We start from the raw sequence: 18,910 nt of genomic DNA on the forward strand, positions 1-18,910 counted from the left end.
ATGTCTAACTTTGGACCCCCATGTTTGAAAATTCTGGCTATACTACTTTTGGTATCTAGTAATGCCATAAGTTAAATATCAAATTAAACATAATAAAGTAAAAATTTTTGAACATACAATCTTCAAAATACACGCATCTTTGAGTGACTTCATCCAACACCATATGGAGAGGACACATGGGAACACATCCTTCCACTCTAAAAGAGAAACACAGTATTAACTATTCACGCAGTCGATTATAGACAAAGTATTTAATTTTAGGAAAGCAGTCTACATTTCTAAATAATTTAAGACAGAGGACCCTGATAATGGACCTTTCTATTTCTCATCAGCTCAGGACATTTCTTCAGGATGCAGCTGATGTTTCCATTCCTGCAGATCTGAGCTAACGTGAACTATGTAACTCTCTATCTTTGGAATGAATGTTGGTCCTTCCAATGATAGAGACTTTCATTTAGAAGCGCCAGAGAGCCATTGCCCTCTGGAACAAAATTTTGTTCAATAGTTTTATTAAGGACAGACGTGGTTGCTGCAATGCCATCATGAGAGGAGCAGGGCCAGAACTATTTGACATCAGCTGACTACCACATCTTTTCAATGATACTCTTAATTTAGGATACCCACTATCTTGAAAGATTACTGCCATTCAAGGACATCATTTTACTGTAGCTGCCACAATGGCTACAATTCCACTACTTCCTCCTCCACTGAATTTTGATTAATTAATACAGTGCCATGGCACTGAACTATATCTAGTGCCGTATGTACTTACCATGCTATATAAATATTACTAGAATTATATACTTTTATTCTAGAAAAAAGCAGATACTTACTTTGGTACATCCTGACAGTTTTGTCCCAAAGGGTTTCTGCATGTTTTGAAACAAGGGCTTGTACAGGCATCATAACGCCACTCACATGTAGAATGGGCTGGAAACTTAAATTTGGAATCTGGAAGAATACATGATTTATTATACAGAGACATATATACACACCAATATGCATATGCACACATATATATTATTTACATATATACATTATACACACTCACACACACACGTACACACTCTATAGCGGGCACACTTAAAAGGTTCATTTTGGTTTTCGAAATATTACTATTTCTATTGCTTATATTTAAAATGGGGGATATCTTTGAAACTTTTACTATCTCTGAAACTGGAATGAACATTAAGTGTATCCACTGTATATTAACATGCAGAGTAATGCATATGCAAACTGTTCTACACTATGCAGTAGAAAATGTGACATTGTATTCTAGTTGACATATTTATTTTCTAGTGCATACTAAAACAATCTGAAGACTGACAGTACAGCAAGAATTAACAGACAATTCAGAAATATTTTTAAAACAATCTCCATAAAAGAATAAACTATATAACTTTTCCGATAACTCTGGCTGAACTGTTGTGAATTTTCAGTGGGGAAACAACATGAAACCAGTGTGAGTAATGTTGATTCAGTAGGATCATTACTATGAAAGACTTACAAGAACATGCTACTTTATTTAATGTGCTACATTAATGATATTTTTAAAAGAGGTTGCATCAGAAAGAGTGGTTTATTTGGTGTGCAAAATTAGGCAATACAAGGAGACTTTCCAGAAAGTTTGTACAGTGTAACTGCTTTTACTTTAGAGGAAAAATGAAACACCATTTCAAACAAGCAAATAATCAGAAATCATTACATTTAAAAAATACATTCTTAATGGTTAATCTTTTCAGAAACAGCAAAAGGCCAACATTTTAAAAGAGGACCATAACTGAATCAGAGAATAGTTTTCAGACTCAAATTATATGTGCCCCTTAATGTCAGAAGCAACTGAGATATATGCAGGAGTGCAGTACAGATTTTTCTTATTTATCATGATGAAGCACCACTTCAAGTCTTGCAAAACTACAATCATAGTTCACGTCACTGTAAAAAAGAGTGTCCTGTTAAATGACATTGATACTATAGTGAATTTAAAAACTACCTGCATCACCTATACAGCATCTTTGTGGAATAGTGTTTATTAAAAGGTATTAAAATCACAAAATTGAAATACAAATAGCAAAAGAAGTTAGGGAAAGTGTGAAATTCTTGTGCATGGGCCAGAGAAGAAAATTGTGAACTTGTCATTAATAAGTAGTGTCTTCACAGTTTTATTAAATAATGATGCTATTTCATAGAGAAAGTGTTAAGAAGAAAACAAATAAAGTGACCTACATCTCAGGGGGAGTATAAACCAGCAACCTCATATCAGCTGTGTGTGTGTGCACACAAGGATAATTGAAGGCCAGTGCTTAATTTGTGCCAGGGCTTGCCAGGGCTGAGCCCCAGCACCTCTGAGGTTGGCAGTTCATAGCCCGGCACCTCTGGATTTGCTGCATCAGTTATGAAAATAAAAAAATTGCTTGAGCCCCAGCATCTCTTTCATTACAAACTTAGCACTGCTGAAAGTTCTCCTTTGCGCTAGCCTGATCCTGTGGTATCTGTTTGAGAGTCCCCCTGTGCTATGTTAGATGAACCCCAGGGCTTCTCAAAGTTCTGCTAGACTTCAACAACTATAAGGAACCACAAATGTATCCAGGGGTCAGCATATCATTCTGGTGTCCTAGCCCAAGCCCCTTTTCTCTGGTCGCACTTGCAGTGGGAGCAAGGAAAGAGTGCATTATATGAGCCCCTCTGTTGTCTCTATGCAATAAAAGGGTCACTCTTACACTGGTGCAATCCTTCCTTAGCAGGTTAAAGTGGACACCAGGCCAATTATGCCACCTGGGCAACCTGATGCAGAGCAGCTGCACCACACAGAACATTTGTGTTAGTGATTAGTTAGTGTGTTAGTTAATGGGGAGTAACATTTATTACTTGAAAATATGTTTCACTACCATGTATGATTATATTTTTAGGGACCATGTATGATTATATTTTTATATTCAGGACTTCTACCCTGAAAAACCTCCCATTGATCTTAGCTTCAGTGAGGAGTGAAGTATCGGGCTCTTTAATTCACTTCTATTTTACACTCGTTTAGAGACATGCGATTCTTTTCCAAAAGACTTCAGAATTTTTTTCTCTCTTCAGCCTAGGTACATCTGCAGTTATGAGTAGTTGTTATACTGTTACTAGTAATACAAGTCCCCTCTTGCTTGATAAAAATAATAATTCTCATAGAGCAGAAAAGAATGTGTAAATCAAGTTCTAATATCTTCCCCATTTTCTTTACTAAAAGAGTGTACCTGTTACCATCTAGTGTTATCCTCTGACAATGCCAGTCTGCATGATATCCCTGAATTGTTATTTCTATGAGAAACACTGGTTTTATTGTAATAGCAAGTGAATTTACTAAGTTACATTTGTTATAAATTATTAAGCATATGTATCCTGTTCCAGTGGGAGAATCTACAGTTGCTTAAATCTGATAGAGATGGGAGGAGGGAATACTTTACTTACAATCTTCACTAATGTGTAGGTTTTTTATATTCTGTGTAACAGAGTTGATATGCAGGCAGGAGCCATGAGGTGGATGAAAACATGGCATAGGGACACAACAGATATGGATAATCTGAGGAGATCACAGAGGATTATTTGTGCATGTATAGAAGATCTCGCTGAAGTTTTATTTCTTGCTTTATTGGAAATGTCATGCACTTGGAATAACCTGCCCTTCAATCCATTTCCCTCCAAACAAAGTAAATGAGAAGAGGGAACAATCAAAAGAATTGATATTTGAATTTTTCACCATCTCTTTCTTTACTGTTAACAGGCTTACATTTCCATTGTTAGAATGCATACAATAGATGGTCCTAATCCTGCAAAGAGGCTCCATGTAGACTCCATAATCTGCCAGTGTGATTCTTTATACAAGACCTGGGCCACTGTAACTGTCTTTCATCCAAGCACAAGAGTTATACGTGCTACATTCAAAATTAGATAAAAACCAAACAGATTGGGTCTGATGAGCACCTACATATCCCAGTAACTTCAGACAGAGTTGCAAGCATTCAACACTTCTGAAAAATCAAGCCCAAAGTTCTTCAGAAAGCATATATTTCTAACCAAGTAATGTCTGGGTTTCATAGCTGTGTAGTAAACCCAATGTCCCAGGTTCATAACCATGATTGCTATATAACTAGGCTTGGCAGAATTAAATTTTTATTATTTTATAATTTTGACAGATAATATAGGTGTTTATTGTAAGCAATATTTTAAAATGTTTATGTATTTAAATGTTCAGAGTTGCAGGAAATTATGGAAGGGGTGTGTGTCAGACAATAATTATTTAATGACAGTAGATGTTGAGATCCAAACAGTTAAAACTTTATAACCATTAAAACACAAATTGTCAACATCAACATGTCAAAATATACAAAGTAAATATCCTTAAAACAAACTCTAATAAGTTCTCAAGCAGCATGTTTCTTACTTTGCCTATGTGTTAATTTCAATTATTATCAATGGAAATATTTTCTCATTGGTTTGTGTGTACAGTGAATTCCATATTTATGGACATTTACCAATAAAAATCTAATTCTGCCAAGCCCATATATAACCCAGACATGCTCACATAAAAAAAAAACGCATCCTAACTGAATTCCCTGAATGTTTTACATAATATAAAGCCCTGAATTATATCCCACCAATCTTACATATCAACATACTAAGCAACTCAACCAAAAAAAAAATATTATTTCCTGTTTTAAGATGTTCATGAGCAAAGTAGGGCCTCAGCAGAAGTGACAATGAAGAGAGGTAGACAGACAAAGTGTGTGCTTGAAATATTCTATTAAAACAGTAACCATAACTGGAGAAAATACCTTAAATATTCCCTTATTTCCTATTTCCCAGAATAAATATTTACTTATTTTTGCCTGTGTTTCTGCACTTTATAATTGCAGAAGGGGACAGAAATTGGAGCTCTTCTGAAATGATTAGAAGCTCTAGATCAGTGGTTCCCTGGAGGCCCGCGAGCAAGTTTCAGGGGGTCCGCCAAGCAGAGCCAGCATTAGACTTGCTGGGGCCCTGGGCAGAAAGCCAAAGCCCCACTGCATGGGGCTGAAGCCCAGGGCCCTGAGGCCTGCCACTTGGGGCTGAAGCTGAAGCCTGAGCAACTTAGCTTCAAGGGGCCCCTGTGACATGGAGCCCAGGGCAACAGCCCTGCTTGTTACCCCCTAACACTGGCCCAGGTTTTTATACACAGAAACACAGATGTTGTGGCACAAGTGGGCCGTGGAGTTTTTATAGTATGTTGGGGGAGCCTCACAAAGAAAAAGGTTGAAAACCCCTGCTCTAGATGACTATGAGCATTTATTTACCCACATTTTGCCGTACTTTATTCTCAAATCACTCACTAGAACACTTTATAACACTAAAGAGACAAGTCGGGGGAAAGGTAACACATATGCTTTTCTCCCTACTAGCTTTAAGTTAAGCATTTAGTTGAGAAAACTGTGCAAACATACACTAATATCATACATCTCACCCTTCAATTCAACCACTGTGGAACCTACCATCAAAATACTGGATTCCTTTTAAAATACAATGTAAGAGTAAGATTGAATGTTGGGCTCTCATGAAAGACTCCAGAGGAGGCAAGTTTACAGATAATCAACAGAATCGGGGTGGGGAAGATACAATAAGGCAGGTCCACACAGCCAAAGCAGGTGACCAGCACACAGCACCATATTCCAGTAGAATCCTTTCTAATCAGACTACGTGCCCCCTTTTAACAACATAAAGTTCCAAGCTTTGGATCTAGTATAATGAAACCATACAGTTTATTTCCCCAGCCCAAGTCATCTGGGACTAACATCTCTACCTTCAGGCTGATTTTAGACTCTTAGGCCTGGTCTACAGTGGGGGTGGGGAGGGTGGGAAATCGAGCTGAGATACGCAACTTCAGCTACGAGAATAGCGTAGCTGAAGTTGACGTATCTTAGATCGACTTAGAATCACTTACTTTGCATCCTCGCGGCGCAGGATCGACGGCCGCTGCTCCCCCGTCAACTCCGCTTTTGTCTCTTGCCCTGGTGGAGTTCCGGAGTCGATGGCAGAGCAATCGGGGATCAATTTATTGCGTCTACACTAGATGCGATAAATCGATCCCTGATAGATCGATCACTACCCACCGATCAATTAATGAAAATGAGCATGCGTCGGTCTGCATTGCTTTGGATTGTTATCAAGCAGAACCCATCATCAGCATGGATGCATGTCCTCTGGAATGGTGATTGAAGCATGAAGATACATATGAATCTTTAGCACATCTGGTACAAATATCTTGCAACGCTGGCTAAAACAGTGCCATGCAAATGGCTGTTCTCATTTTTAGGTGACATTGTAAACAAGAAGTAGGCTGCATTATCTCCAGCAAATGTAAACAAACTTGTTTGTCTGAGCAATTGGCTGAACAAGAAGTAGGACTGAGTGGACTTGTAGGCTCTAAAGTTTTACATTGTTTTATTTTTGAATGTTATTTTTTGTACATAACTCTACCTTTGTAAATCCAGCTTTCATGATAAAGAGATTGCACTACAGTACTTGTATTAAGTGAATTGAAAAATACTATTTCTTTTATTTTTACAGTGCAAATATTTATAATAAAAAATAAATATAAAGTGAGCACTGCACACTTTGTATTCTGTGTTGCAATTGAAATCAATATATTTGAAAATATGGAAAACATCCAAAAATATTTATATAAATAGTATTCTATTATTGTTAAGCAGCATGATTAATCGTGATTAATTTTTTTAATCGCTTGACGGCCTTAATTAGCACCATTTCCAAATGAGCGCAATAAATTCTCTACCAGGTTTGATCCCTGAGCAGCTCATGTCGCATCTTGAGAAGCTTCATGTTTTCTTGCCAGGCACATCATGCTCATTTTCTCTGGGTTTTTGATCACTGCATTGCATTATACAGTTTTTGACATTTAGGCACTATCTTACTCCTGTGTCTACAAACTGATGGCCAGAACGTGGAGCAGACTTAAGCAACTGGTGGAGTCCTTCCATCCAGTGTGGCACAGAGCACCTTAAGTTACCACCGACTGCAACAGGAGATCAGTGCATTCTATGAGATGCTCAGCAGCACCTCACAAGATTAAAGCACACAGACAATGAGCCCACCTATTATATCCACACCCTGTATGTTACCACAGCAGTAATCTATGGTGTGCTTGAGCCAGCATGGAACTGTGTTAAGTGTTTCTCAGTTGTAAATCACATAAGGCCAATTACATTTCTACTTTTATTAATTATTAATTTATTATTATTATTATTATTATTATTTGGAATGTGTAGAGGCCCCAAATCAGATTAAGTATCCATTATTCTAGGCACCCTACAAACACAGTAAAAGACAGTCCCCGCCCCAAAGAGTTTCCAGTCTAAATAGACCAAACTTGGGAGGGGAAACAGAGGCACAGAGAGATGAAGTGACTTGCCTGAGGTCACACAGCAGAACTCAGATCTCCTGACTCCTAATCCAGTACCGTCTTCACTCAACCACTCTGCCTCTCTTCACTTTGCCACTGCTCTCTACATCTTATGAACAGTAATATGAATAAGGATTAAAGAACACCAGGAAAAAAATCAATAAAGTCACTTATACACCCATTTCTGCAGCCTGGTACTGACACTTTTCTCACTCTCCTATATCAATTATAGAAATTAAATTCCACAGTGGACTTAGACTTTTATTGTCACTTATAGTTACTGTTCCCCCATAACAGAAAATGTAACTTCTTTATATGTGCCACTGAAACTATGTATTTCATCTGTGTCACGGTACCAGCACTTTATGTTGCCATATGACACTAACCAGCCACTTCCATGTCATGCTTCATGTTTACAGTGCTTACAGTGTTCCTCTAATATCCAGCAGTTTATTGTATTTGGGGTGATATTGCAGTTCATTCACAACAAAGTAGTGACGTTCAGTTTACTGACAATGAGTTAAGCTTTTTACATCAGAGTTTTTATATGTTTTTCTATCAAGGATTTGTCATGGCATTTGAAGGAAACCACATATCTTCTGATGAAGTCTGTCATAATTTGCTTTCTATCCAGTGAAATGATATATCCTTAACAGAATAAGGAGTTATTCTCTGGATGACAATCAGTCCAGTTTACATGCCAACCAAGCCCATGTTTCTACTACCTGAGGAAGAGCTGAGCACCTTAGTACATCAGTCACAGCTGATGAACGTGTTAGTACAGAAATTTCTAATGTGAATCAGGGCATATACTTTGCAATATATATAAAGATATTTTATTAAACACCATATTTAGCTCTGTCACAGCGGTTTGGATATTGGAGAAATACTGTGCTCTCTATATACTAGGCCCTAGGTTTTAACATATTAATTCCTTTCTTCCTGACTTCTGAAATTAATTCTTTGATAATAAGTATCCTACCATTTTTTGATATTCTGACCTAGTGAATAAATAATGATGCTGGGATCCCGGTTCTCCTGAGTCCTAATCCTATCACTGATGCACTTTGATGTTCTCTTGAGTCACTTAGACCCACATTTTTCAGTGTTCACTAATCTTGAGTATCCAGTTTAAGTCAAGTAGAGACTAATGTTCAGAGGTGCTGTGGAACCAACATTCTCATTGGCTTCAACCAGAATTTGGGGTGCACCACACTTCTTAAAATCAGGCCCTAGGTGTACAGTACTGGGCCCTCAAAAACTGAAACACTCAAAATAGGTGTCCTCTCTTGAAAATTTGACCCCAGTCTCTGGGCCTCTATTTCCCATTCGAAACAGGGATAATAATATTAATTTACCTACCTCATAGGGGGCATTGCAATAATTAGGGAGGGGAGGCAGCACACAGGACTGACTGAAAGTCAGACCAAACCTGGATCTAAATGTGCGATTTCACATCCAAATGTATTACACAGATCACAGATACAAAAGTAAGCTGGGACTTAAGTGCTGCAGTGGGAGTTGAGAGTGCTCAGTACATGGAAGGATCAGCTTGCCTACAGCAATCCAGTTATATGCCTGCTCTCCTGGTCTGCTTCTATTACAATTTTTCTGTTGCACACATAAGAAGGTAAAATATAGTCAGAATTGGTCAGCAAGTGACTACGCTGTACAACTTTATAAATATTCATCTAATGCACAGTTTCTATTTTCAGGGAAGACCATATCTGATGCAAATGCACTCACATGCAAATACAGCATTTCCTTGCTTTGCTAAACACTGGCTTGGCCTAAGCAAAATCCAAATCCAAAAAGCCCACAAAGTACAAAAGTACATAGGAAAGGGTACTGAGGATCAGGCAGCATCTGAGAAAACTGAACAGGCAGGCAGGAAGACTGGAGGAATATTGGAAGTAGTGGGAAGCAGCCAGAAAACCTCACAGGAGGCACATGCCTAATTGTTTTAATGATTATTTTCTCATTAGTCTAGGACTCACTGCTTCACATCCCTGCCCCTCTTTTCATATGTGTAGATAATGCCTTCACTTTGTTTTCAGGTTTTCAAACTCTTTCCTTATTTCTTTTGCTTTAGATTTTCCACTGTGAAAGGTTACAATTTGCTACTGCTGATTTTCATTTTCTTCTCAGAATCCAGGCAGTGCTAGTCACGACTATCAATTTATAACAGCAGGTCAACACTGCTCCACTTAGATTGGCTAGCTCCTCAGATACATGCTTAGGAGCATGAATCTACCCACTCACATGCAAGCACCAACAACCTCTGCTCATGTGCTTTAAATTCCTGCACTGAAGCATGTAATCAAATAATACTGGCAGAATGAACTGCTTGCCCAGTCAAAATATAATCAAAACTGAAACATAGTTATCTAGCTCTCAGGTATAATTGCCTTAGCTACCTCACAGCTGGTGATGTGATTTTTGAGGCATATACCGTTGCTATCACAACAGATTAATCTCTTCTTGCTTATTGATACAAATACAGGAGGTCAAATGCCCATTTGTGATATAAATTGCAGATGGTTCTGATGCCACTGTTAAGACAGCTTAATGCTGATAGATGCTGAGAACCTGTAGTTCTCACTGGCTTACTTGGGATTTGCAGGTACACAGTAGTTCCTCAGCATTAGGCCCAGAATAATGATCACTTGGACTTAAACAAAACAGAAGAGCTCAGTGTAAACTCAAGAGCACCTCATTATAACTAAAAAAAGGATATTTAAAAGTATGCCCTATACAGAGGGATATCTTCCATTGTTGTGTGACACTGAGTATGTTTCCCAGACCTGAAGAAGAGCTCTGTGTAAGCACAAAAGCTTACCTCTTTCACCAACAGAAGTTGGTCCAATAAAAGATAATACTTCACCCATCTTGTGTCCCAGAGGGAAACAGACAAAGAAAAATGAAGTGAAAACTGATTATCAAAATGTACATACAGTCTGACTAAACATAAGAGATGCTTTTATCAAAAAAAGTAATTCTATATCTTAAAAATCAATTTAATTTTAATTGTACCATCCTTTCTTGGTGTATAAGATACAATCATTAACATTAACTAAGAAAGATCCAGTTCTTGTCTCAAACAGGAATACACACAACCCTCATTGACTACATTCCATGCATATGTCTGAGTAGTTATTCAAATTATTATTTGCAAAAATAGCAACTTATCAAAGTGAAGACTTATGCACTCGGCAAAAGTCTAGCACTCAGTTCTTCTGAATTCTATTCTGGAATTTCCTTGTGAGCTTAGACAAGTCACTTAAATTCTCTGTGCCTCAGTTCCCTCATCAGTAAAATGAGAATATTCCCGCTTTCCTCACAGGAGTGTTAGATAGTTAAACACCTAAATTAGTAAAATGCGTTAAGATACTCAGATGAAAAGCTATTTGTAAGAAATTGCAGTGTCTTATTAAGACCAAAAGATATATCTATGAAAAGATTGTGAGTTCCTCACATTTATTTGTTATTCAAAAGATTCAAATGTATTATTCTATGGATTGATTGCTATTATTTGACATTTGATCTGTGCACTTAGATGTGATTTGTGAGGTAAATCTCAAAGATTTCTTTCTTTTACTCAATTGGATGAGCATGCATCCACTGCTAGGGCAAATTCTGGCACATGCAAATTTAAAATTTGTTTTCCTGTGAACACATGTGCACAGAATATTAAAATTCAGTGAACAACATGATCACTCAAACATTTGCAGGAACAGGAGCAGCAGACAAACACGAGCATGGTTGAAGCAATTTCATTTAAAAATTCATGTGGTCATTTGTGAAAAATTTATTGCAGTATTCCATCACATCTGTTTAATTTATATCTAATGCATTTCAATACTACAGTATTTATTACTATGAAACTAGAAAGAGTGACACTTCAGCAGACTTCAGACAAACATGTATGTGTCTACTGCTGTGGCAATTGGGTCATTACAAATTCTTCCTTCTGAATGCGCGTCATAGAACACGAAGAGGACTCATGAAGAGTTTTCTGGCCAAGGGATTTAGAGGGCCTATTATTCTCCTCCCAATATTTACCCTCTGGTTCCTCAGGAATAGCAGTTCCCAGTTGGAAAGTTTCTGATCTAATATGCAAAGCATTTAGAATAGTCAGCAGGAAACTCAATCTGCCTTTGCCTCTGCACTCTGGAACCGGTGTAACTTTTCCATTAACTTAAACAAATGCGGCTGTATTTTTAGACCATGTAATTACCCTACATCAGCAGACTGAGCCCTGTGAAAGTACGCTGGAGAAAGATTCGAGCCCTATGTTTCTCTGCTTATAAAACTGTGAAACCCAAACCTTCGGATGTGGTGATTAATGAAATGCCTCTTGATCATTTGATCTGATCCCACTTGCTGAGGTAAATTGTTTCAGTTTTCCATGAGCATAGATAGGATTTTTTGGCATAATGACGGGAGGGCAAAGACTTCACACTTGAAAAGACATACCACTCTGCGTTAATGCATGACCACTGAGAATTGTAGCACTTTTTAACTTTCTCCATTCCCCCCTCAAAGATAAAAGACCACGGAAACATTTTTGTTATGTCCAAAAAAGAGGTCTTTGCTTGAGATGTTTTACGAACGTTCTGGTAATAGCATTAGCTCCATATACTCTGCCATTCAAAACTTCAGCAGCTCAGTGATTAAAGGCATTTGTCAGGAGGCAACAGGCATTTGGCAATGACAAAATCTGTCATTTTTCATGAAGTTGGAGTGTGCCAGTCAACAGCTGCATTAGGCTGTCATCATAATGCACTGCAAAACATGGGCAGATTCACAATGCCACCATTAACACTTTAATTCAATGTTTTGATAACAGGGTGCTCCATAAGGCATACAGTTGGTCTCTTCTGTCATATAAGTGAGTGCCTGTTTCAGATTTGTCTGTGCCTAACACTAGACATTTATAATGGTAACTGTACTACCTTGCCAAATGATGCCTCATTTGTTGCAATATTTCATTTTTCTCCTTTACTTGCAAAACCTATTTCGGAAACAGAATATGAAGGACTGATATATCACATATTTGCACTGCAGGGATATCTGTGAACGTATGTTCACAGCAGCAGTGAACAAGTTACTGAGCCATTTAAAATTATAGCATAAAAAATCCTTACCATATAAAAAATAATGTACATTTTGTAATGACTTTAGAGTACCATGCAAGCCACCATGTTGAGGAAGCAGTTATTGCCACTGAGGTCCATAAAGAATTTTTGGATTAAACATATTCAAAGTAACTGATTTGGATCAAGGCAAGTTGATGCTGAACTAAATGTTACTTCATGAACACACTGCTTTATTTTATTTTGCAGGCCAATATAGCTTCTTATATCTCGGTAAGTTGTTAGAAGCATGTATGTATGTATGTAATAGCAACTTCCAAGTATTTAAAAACAGTTAACAACAATAATGATCTTTCTTTCCCTTCCAAGTCTATGGGAGAAATAGGTAGATTAGTTTATAGGGTTTTTTGTTTGTTTTTTATCAGTTCTAGTGGGAGTAATTTCCATAGTCTAGATCCAGCACCTAAGGTCTCATGTCTCCTGTATTCATGGTTGCTACTATTCAAGACTTCCATTCTTCCATTACAATATAGATGTAATGGGAGGTCATGATCACAGAGGAGGAGGTGATCTCTCAGGTAGCTAGGGCCAGTTCCATGGAAAGCTTTGAATATCAGAGCAGAGACCTGAAACTGGATTCTGTTCAGTGGGGAGCTGGTGCAGAGAGCACAGCACCAGGTGGATGTGCTCACAGAAACCTGTATTGCTGAGAAGACAGGCAACTGTATTTCGTACCTGCTGAAGCTTTTTTCAGGGTGTGTGGCTGAAAGGACTTTGTGACTTTGACTAATCAGTTTGTAAATTAAGTCTGATTAAAGAAGTTACTAGTGTAAAGTGAACCATATTTTCAAAATAAAAACCAGGACATTGATAGCTCCAACCACAGGGAGAAGAAGTGGGGGTTGGTCGGTGGGGAGGAGTGTAGCAACTACAGGAAGCAGAATTATATTTCACATAAAAAAGGCAGAATCAAGAGACAAGCATCATAACCAGCCAGGGCTGAATCTAACTGAATTCTGTTCCACCCATTAAAAAAAATTACAATTCTCATTATTTATTATGTCATGTTGCACCTATTTTTATATTAAGTACCATTGTTTAAAAAATACTTTGCTTACCTTGCATTGTTCTTTTGTCTTTCCCTTTACTCTGTTTTTTCTTTTCTTCTCCTATGTATTTTACCATCTTTTCCTGTCTTTTACTCTATTTTCCACTCATTATAATTTTCTACAGTATGTGATCTTTGTTCTCTCATTCTCTTCTTTTTCCTATATTGTGTTCTCTTCTTCCTCCTGAGTTTCCAGGCTCTCTTCCTCCAACACTCCTTCCCTCTCAGTTCCCCTCCCAATCTCTCTGTACTATCCCCATCATCATCTTCTCTCATCCATCTTTTTCCTGTCTCACTCTTTAAAAAGTCTCTCATATACATTTTGCACCCTCAAAATCTCAAAAATCTGTTCCTGATATTTCAGTACCAGGCATTCAGCATCAAATCCCGGCCCTACACATGTACGCAGCATAGAGATGGAAACAGTTTATAGTCTCACCAGGATCTGTAACTGCCTAAGAATCACCTACAGAAACAGACGCATGGGCCCCAAATAAGAAATCTGTGTCTCTATCCCTCCCCTCCCCTGCCCCAATTACCACGTATGGCAGCTGAAGAACTGAGGGATGACATCACAAAAGGCAGAGCCTCTCTGAGATCCCAGTGGGTGGGGAAGGGGCTAGAGGGACAGGTTCTCCTTCAGGGCAGTCATAGCTGGTGATAATGAATGGGCTGTGTGATCCATAGCCAGTGTCCATAGCACTGCTTGGCTGACCCTTCTGAAATGGAATGGTCATCAGGGACTGAAGGATGGGAACAACTGGGCAGAAGATTCACCATCCCCTATGGCAATCACAGGACAGGAGAAAGGGAGAGACCTCCAAACACTGTTCTCTCAGTGACACATTCTCTCTCTCTCTCTCTCTCTCTCACTCTCCTGAAGCAGTTCCAGGGAGTTTACAGGATTTATGTATTGTTATTTGGGGCAACCATTGTGTCCATCTGCATGAGCTCCCTATACCCCTGAGCAGCTGCATGCAATCCAAGGAGCAGATACCCTGCACAATTCCTTGTGCACTAGGCTGAGCAGCCTCAGAACCAGTTGGCCTGGCATACAGCTAGGTCGTGCAAGGGATTACAGCCACATAACAGAGCCAGGATTTACCCTTTAATGCACAGCTCTGTGAAAAAGCAATTTGGCCTGATTTTTAGGGAGCCTAAGTATCTGTAGCTCCCTATGACTTCAGTGGGAGTTAAGTGTACTCAGCATCTATCAGAAAATCAGTCCCATTAAGCTGTAAATATTTGTCTATAGCATGACTTTTTTCTTTGGTTTTATCCACATTTACAGCTCAGAGTTTAAGTGATAATAAATAATGCCTGCAGAGAAAACCTTGGCAGAGGGGGAAATAAAACTTTTACTCTATCACTCATTTCTTTGTAAGGATCCTCTCGCTTTTTCAGAGGAATCCCCTCTGTGTTACAAGTGCTGCTTCATTCTTTACTCCTACCTTTCCACAGGAATAAAATCATTATAGGTACATTTGATATGGGCCTGAACCAAAGCTCTGCATCCAAACACCCTTGAATCTTTTGGGTAATGGGGGATGGGGAGGTTGAATTCAGGATCTGAATTTTACATTTGAGGCCCATCTATAATTTACAAAATGGCAGTACAAATCAACGGAGACAAATGCAGAGTGATTATCTTCTTCCTCTTCTGAAGTATCTAGCACACAAGCTGATGAAATACTGTCTATTCTTTAAAGTGGCATTGTTGTGTACTTGAGCCTTGGCCAGCAGCAGTTCCTTCAGAAGTTACTCCTACATGTGCGAATACTCCACGCATGAGTGCTATTGCTGAGACAGGTGCCCATACAGAAACCTGTTGACCAGCCCAACAGGTCCCTCTGGAGCTCCTTTTCTGCATGGCCTGTGGAAATGCCTCACTGTAAGTTCTGCAGGGAGCCAAAACCAGTGTGGAATAAATTATTTGGTGTCCATGGGATTTTTGTGCCTAGGCACAAGACCCTACCAGAATTGGGCTAATAATGTCATTTTCTCTACCATTTCTTAGTCTTACTGCCAGTTGTGGTTTGCTCCCATGGGGAATGTGCACTTGAGTTCAGAGAGTCACCAAACTCATAGAAGGACGTTAAACTAGGCTCTCTCACCTAAAGCTAAAATCCATAGGTCAGATCACCCTCTTCCCAGAGAAATTTCCTGTGGGAGGGGAGGGACAGAGTTTCACCTCACGGAATTTACTAGGAAGGACCCTCCCCACCCCCCACAGTGAGAGATTTGGGAAGCATTAAAGTGTACAGGAGGAATAACACCTCCCAGACTCACATCTGTAGAGACAGGAACTTACCAGCCAAACATCCAACCCTCCACATGGCTCCACTGACCTTCCGCTACCTTGGCAACATAGCTTCTATTGACTGGGTCCTCTTGTGCCTGCTTAATGGCAGCCACTGTGGGGACCCAGAGACAGTTAATCCAGTTCCAAGTTACATGAACTCCTGACTGAATTTCTGCATAGGCAGGGTCTCTAGGAAATAATTCAGCAAAGTGTTACCAGTCCTCTGCTCCTCCCCACTTATTCCTTGCCCACTTTGAACAAAAGCCTTTTTTTTGTCCCAGGAATAGGAACAATGCTGTGGAGATCTATCTTCAGAGAGTCCCCTCACTGACATACATGAAAAAGGTACTAACCACTACCATGTTAAAGCCCAGACTTTCCTTTAGACCCGATCAAAAATTTTCCAATGAAACTTTTTTCCAATTGAAAATTGGGGTTTCAACAAATAAAACATTTTCCTCCATTTTTTATTTTTCATGGAAAAATCAATAACCTCCCCCCACAAAAAAAAATTTGTTTTTGTTTTTTGACAAAATTCACAGTTTTCTGCAGAAAAAAATTCTGAACAACTCTACTCTTCTTTATCAATTCAGGTTGTATTGATTTACGTTTCATGAACCAGGCTGTACTTCAACCTCTACTATGACATTAGAGTCATGTCAGCCCAAACAACTTTCCGCAAAAATCTATTCAGGAATCTTTATGCAAAAAATTAAATAAGAAGATTCCTGAAACTAAAAGGAAATGGAAAAGAAAAAAAATGTTTTCTCCAGGGAAACTCAACATGGTGTTTCTTTACTTCATCCTTCTAGATTCATCTTCACTATAATCATTACCACAACTTGGTTCACATTCCTTCAGCTGCTTTATTTTCACATTTTTAGTCTATATGTGTTTTATTATACCCCACTCTGCAAATGGTTCTCTTTATTCCACTTCTCTCCATAGCAAGTGTGACGCTATAAAATAATCTGTATTTTACAAGCTGTTGGACATAAATGAACTAATCTTCCCCACTGCTACATTACTATTCCACATCCTCCCTTAAATTTCAGTTTATGTTTCCCGATTGTTAATAATGTCAAACAACCCTTGATTTCCCTCTTACTTACACTGGTTTTATATAAGTGTAACTCCATTAATTTCAACTGAGTTATTCCTAATTTGCAATGGTGTGTAAGAAGAATCAGACCACAAATTCTCAGTTATACCAATGTAAATCTAGAGTAATTCCAGTCAAAAGAGTAATGCTGGATCGTGCAAATGAGGGCAGAATGCAGCCCACAAAGCTCTCACGCTTTCAAAATGTGGTTAAAGTAGTAAATTATAGTTTATAAAATATTAATTTTAGTACCTACCTACAAGTTTAAAAAGAGTAGACAGCCTGAATTTCTCTGAATTCTTGTATTTCAAAAGATCAACTGAAGAAGCTGAAAGATGGATGAAGAATCCTGGCTTTGCAAATGACTCAAAGGAACTGTATCCTGGGAGCCATGTGTTCTTGTGGACGGCAAAGGTTGATCTGTTACGGAACTCTTCACTGTCTTCCCATTTGGAAAGAAGCAGGCTATCATTGGAAGCCAAATGAAGAAAATAATTTGGTCTGTCAGCTGTTTCAAATGAAACCAAGGTGGGATCTGAAAAAAACACAACAACATATTCACTGGACTAAGCAGAGTGGGCCAGATTTATCTTTGGTGTAACATCACTAAAGTCAATACCACTTGAGTCCACAGTAAGGATGAACTTGGCCCAGTTCTTTGAAGAAAAAATATTAAATATCCATACATGTTGCTGGCTTTCCTCATACTAAGTACTTGTAGCCCCAATGATTTCACTGGGACTATACTGCATGGTATGGTACTTGTCAACATGAGGGTGCAGTAATCTAGCCCACCGTGAGCATATAACTTCAGTTCACTACTTTTGTTAGCCTTATTCTTATCCAAAATTAAAATACAGTCTCACCAGTTTTACAAAGTTCTGCTTACCCATTTGGAAGTTATAGCTCAAAAGCTCAATTATTCATTTAAAATGAAGTAACTAAAATGCATTTTACATTCAGCTTGTAGGGTCGTGTTTTCAGTTTCCAAGCAGTAGGCTCTCCAGCCATCCTCAGGACAAATCATGTTAAAAGCAGATTTGCAATGTGCCTGCCCTTGTACTAGTAACGGCTCTATTGTCACGACCTTCTACATGCTGACCAGTACATGACCACTAAAACAGTCCCACTGATTTCAAGCAGACTTCTGTGGGACCACGTGCAGAGTAAGGTACAGCTCAATGAAAGAACTGAGTCCATTATGAGCACCTGTTGCTCACAGTATTACTTCATTTTATTTTTCTGTAAACTGTGGTATTCAGTTTAAAATAACCATAGAACAACTGTAAAATCAACTATCCCCTGAGGACTGGATAATATTTCTTTTAAAAGAGGGCACAGAGGACAAATAATCTCCATTAAACAGATGTTTTATTATGTTCTGTACCATATTTCTGGAGCACCACTTATCTTCCAAGTATGACAACATTTATTTATTTGAAACATTGAATAGCATGGAAGAGAGTTTCTTTTCTATTACTGGCTATAGCAGGTACATTTGCAATGCAATTTGGATCACCTGCTCTGTATACAACAGTTACTTTATTACCAAAACCTCCCAGTCTTCTTTTATCACTGGTCTGAAGCTAACAAAATTTACCCATTTTTCTGGGATACAATTTACTATCTAATTTATAAAACTACAAATTACATATCTATATGGCTGCTGTGGATAATCATGAAGGAAATTCCAATATAATTGGGCTGATGATGCAAAGAAATTGTTATACAGATTTTGTAGACTCCTCCAAGGCCAGATGACTAAATGACATCCTCTTAATGTTATAATGGAGTCTGCAAATCCTGGTAGGCAGGGTAAAGCCTGAGTAGATGAGGTCTGTCCATGGCTGGAAAAGGAGACAGA

General features: G+C 38.5%; 1 protein-coding gene across 2 annotated transcripts in view; it reads right to left on the reverse strand.

Moving 5' to 3' along the window:
• OTOG (otogelin) overlaps positions 1-18,910 on the reverse strand; it is a 159,242-nt gene that overhangs the window by 48,921 nt on the left and 91,411 nt on the right. For both annotated transcript variants that reach the window (XM_043548942.1, XM_043548941.1), the window contains exons 33-35: positions 17,303-17,581; positions 834-951; positions 118-197 (exon numbers count right to left, since the gene is read on the reverse strand). In XM_043548942.1, the coding sequence (XP_043404877.1) occupies positions 118-197; positions 834-951; positions 17,303-17,581 (477 nt within the window). The remainder of the gene's footprint in view (positions 1-117; positions 198-833; positions 952-17,302; positions 17,582-18,910) is intronic.

The sequence above is a fragment of the Chelonia mydas genome, chromosome 6 (genome assembly GCF_015237465.2).
Source record: "Chelonia mydas isolate rCheMyd1 chromosome 6, rCheMyd1.pri.v2, whole genome shotgun sequence".
Taxonomy (NCBI): Eukaryota; Metazoa; Chordata; order Testudines; family Cheloniidae; genus Chelonia; species Chelonia mydas.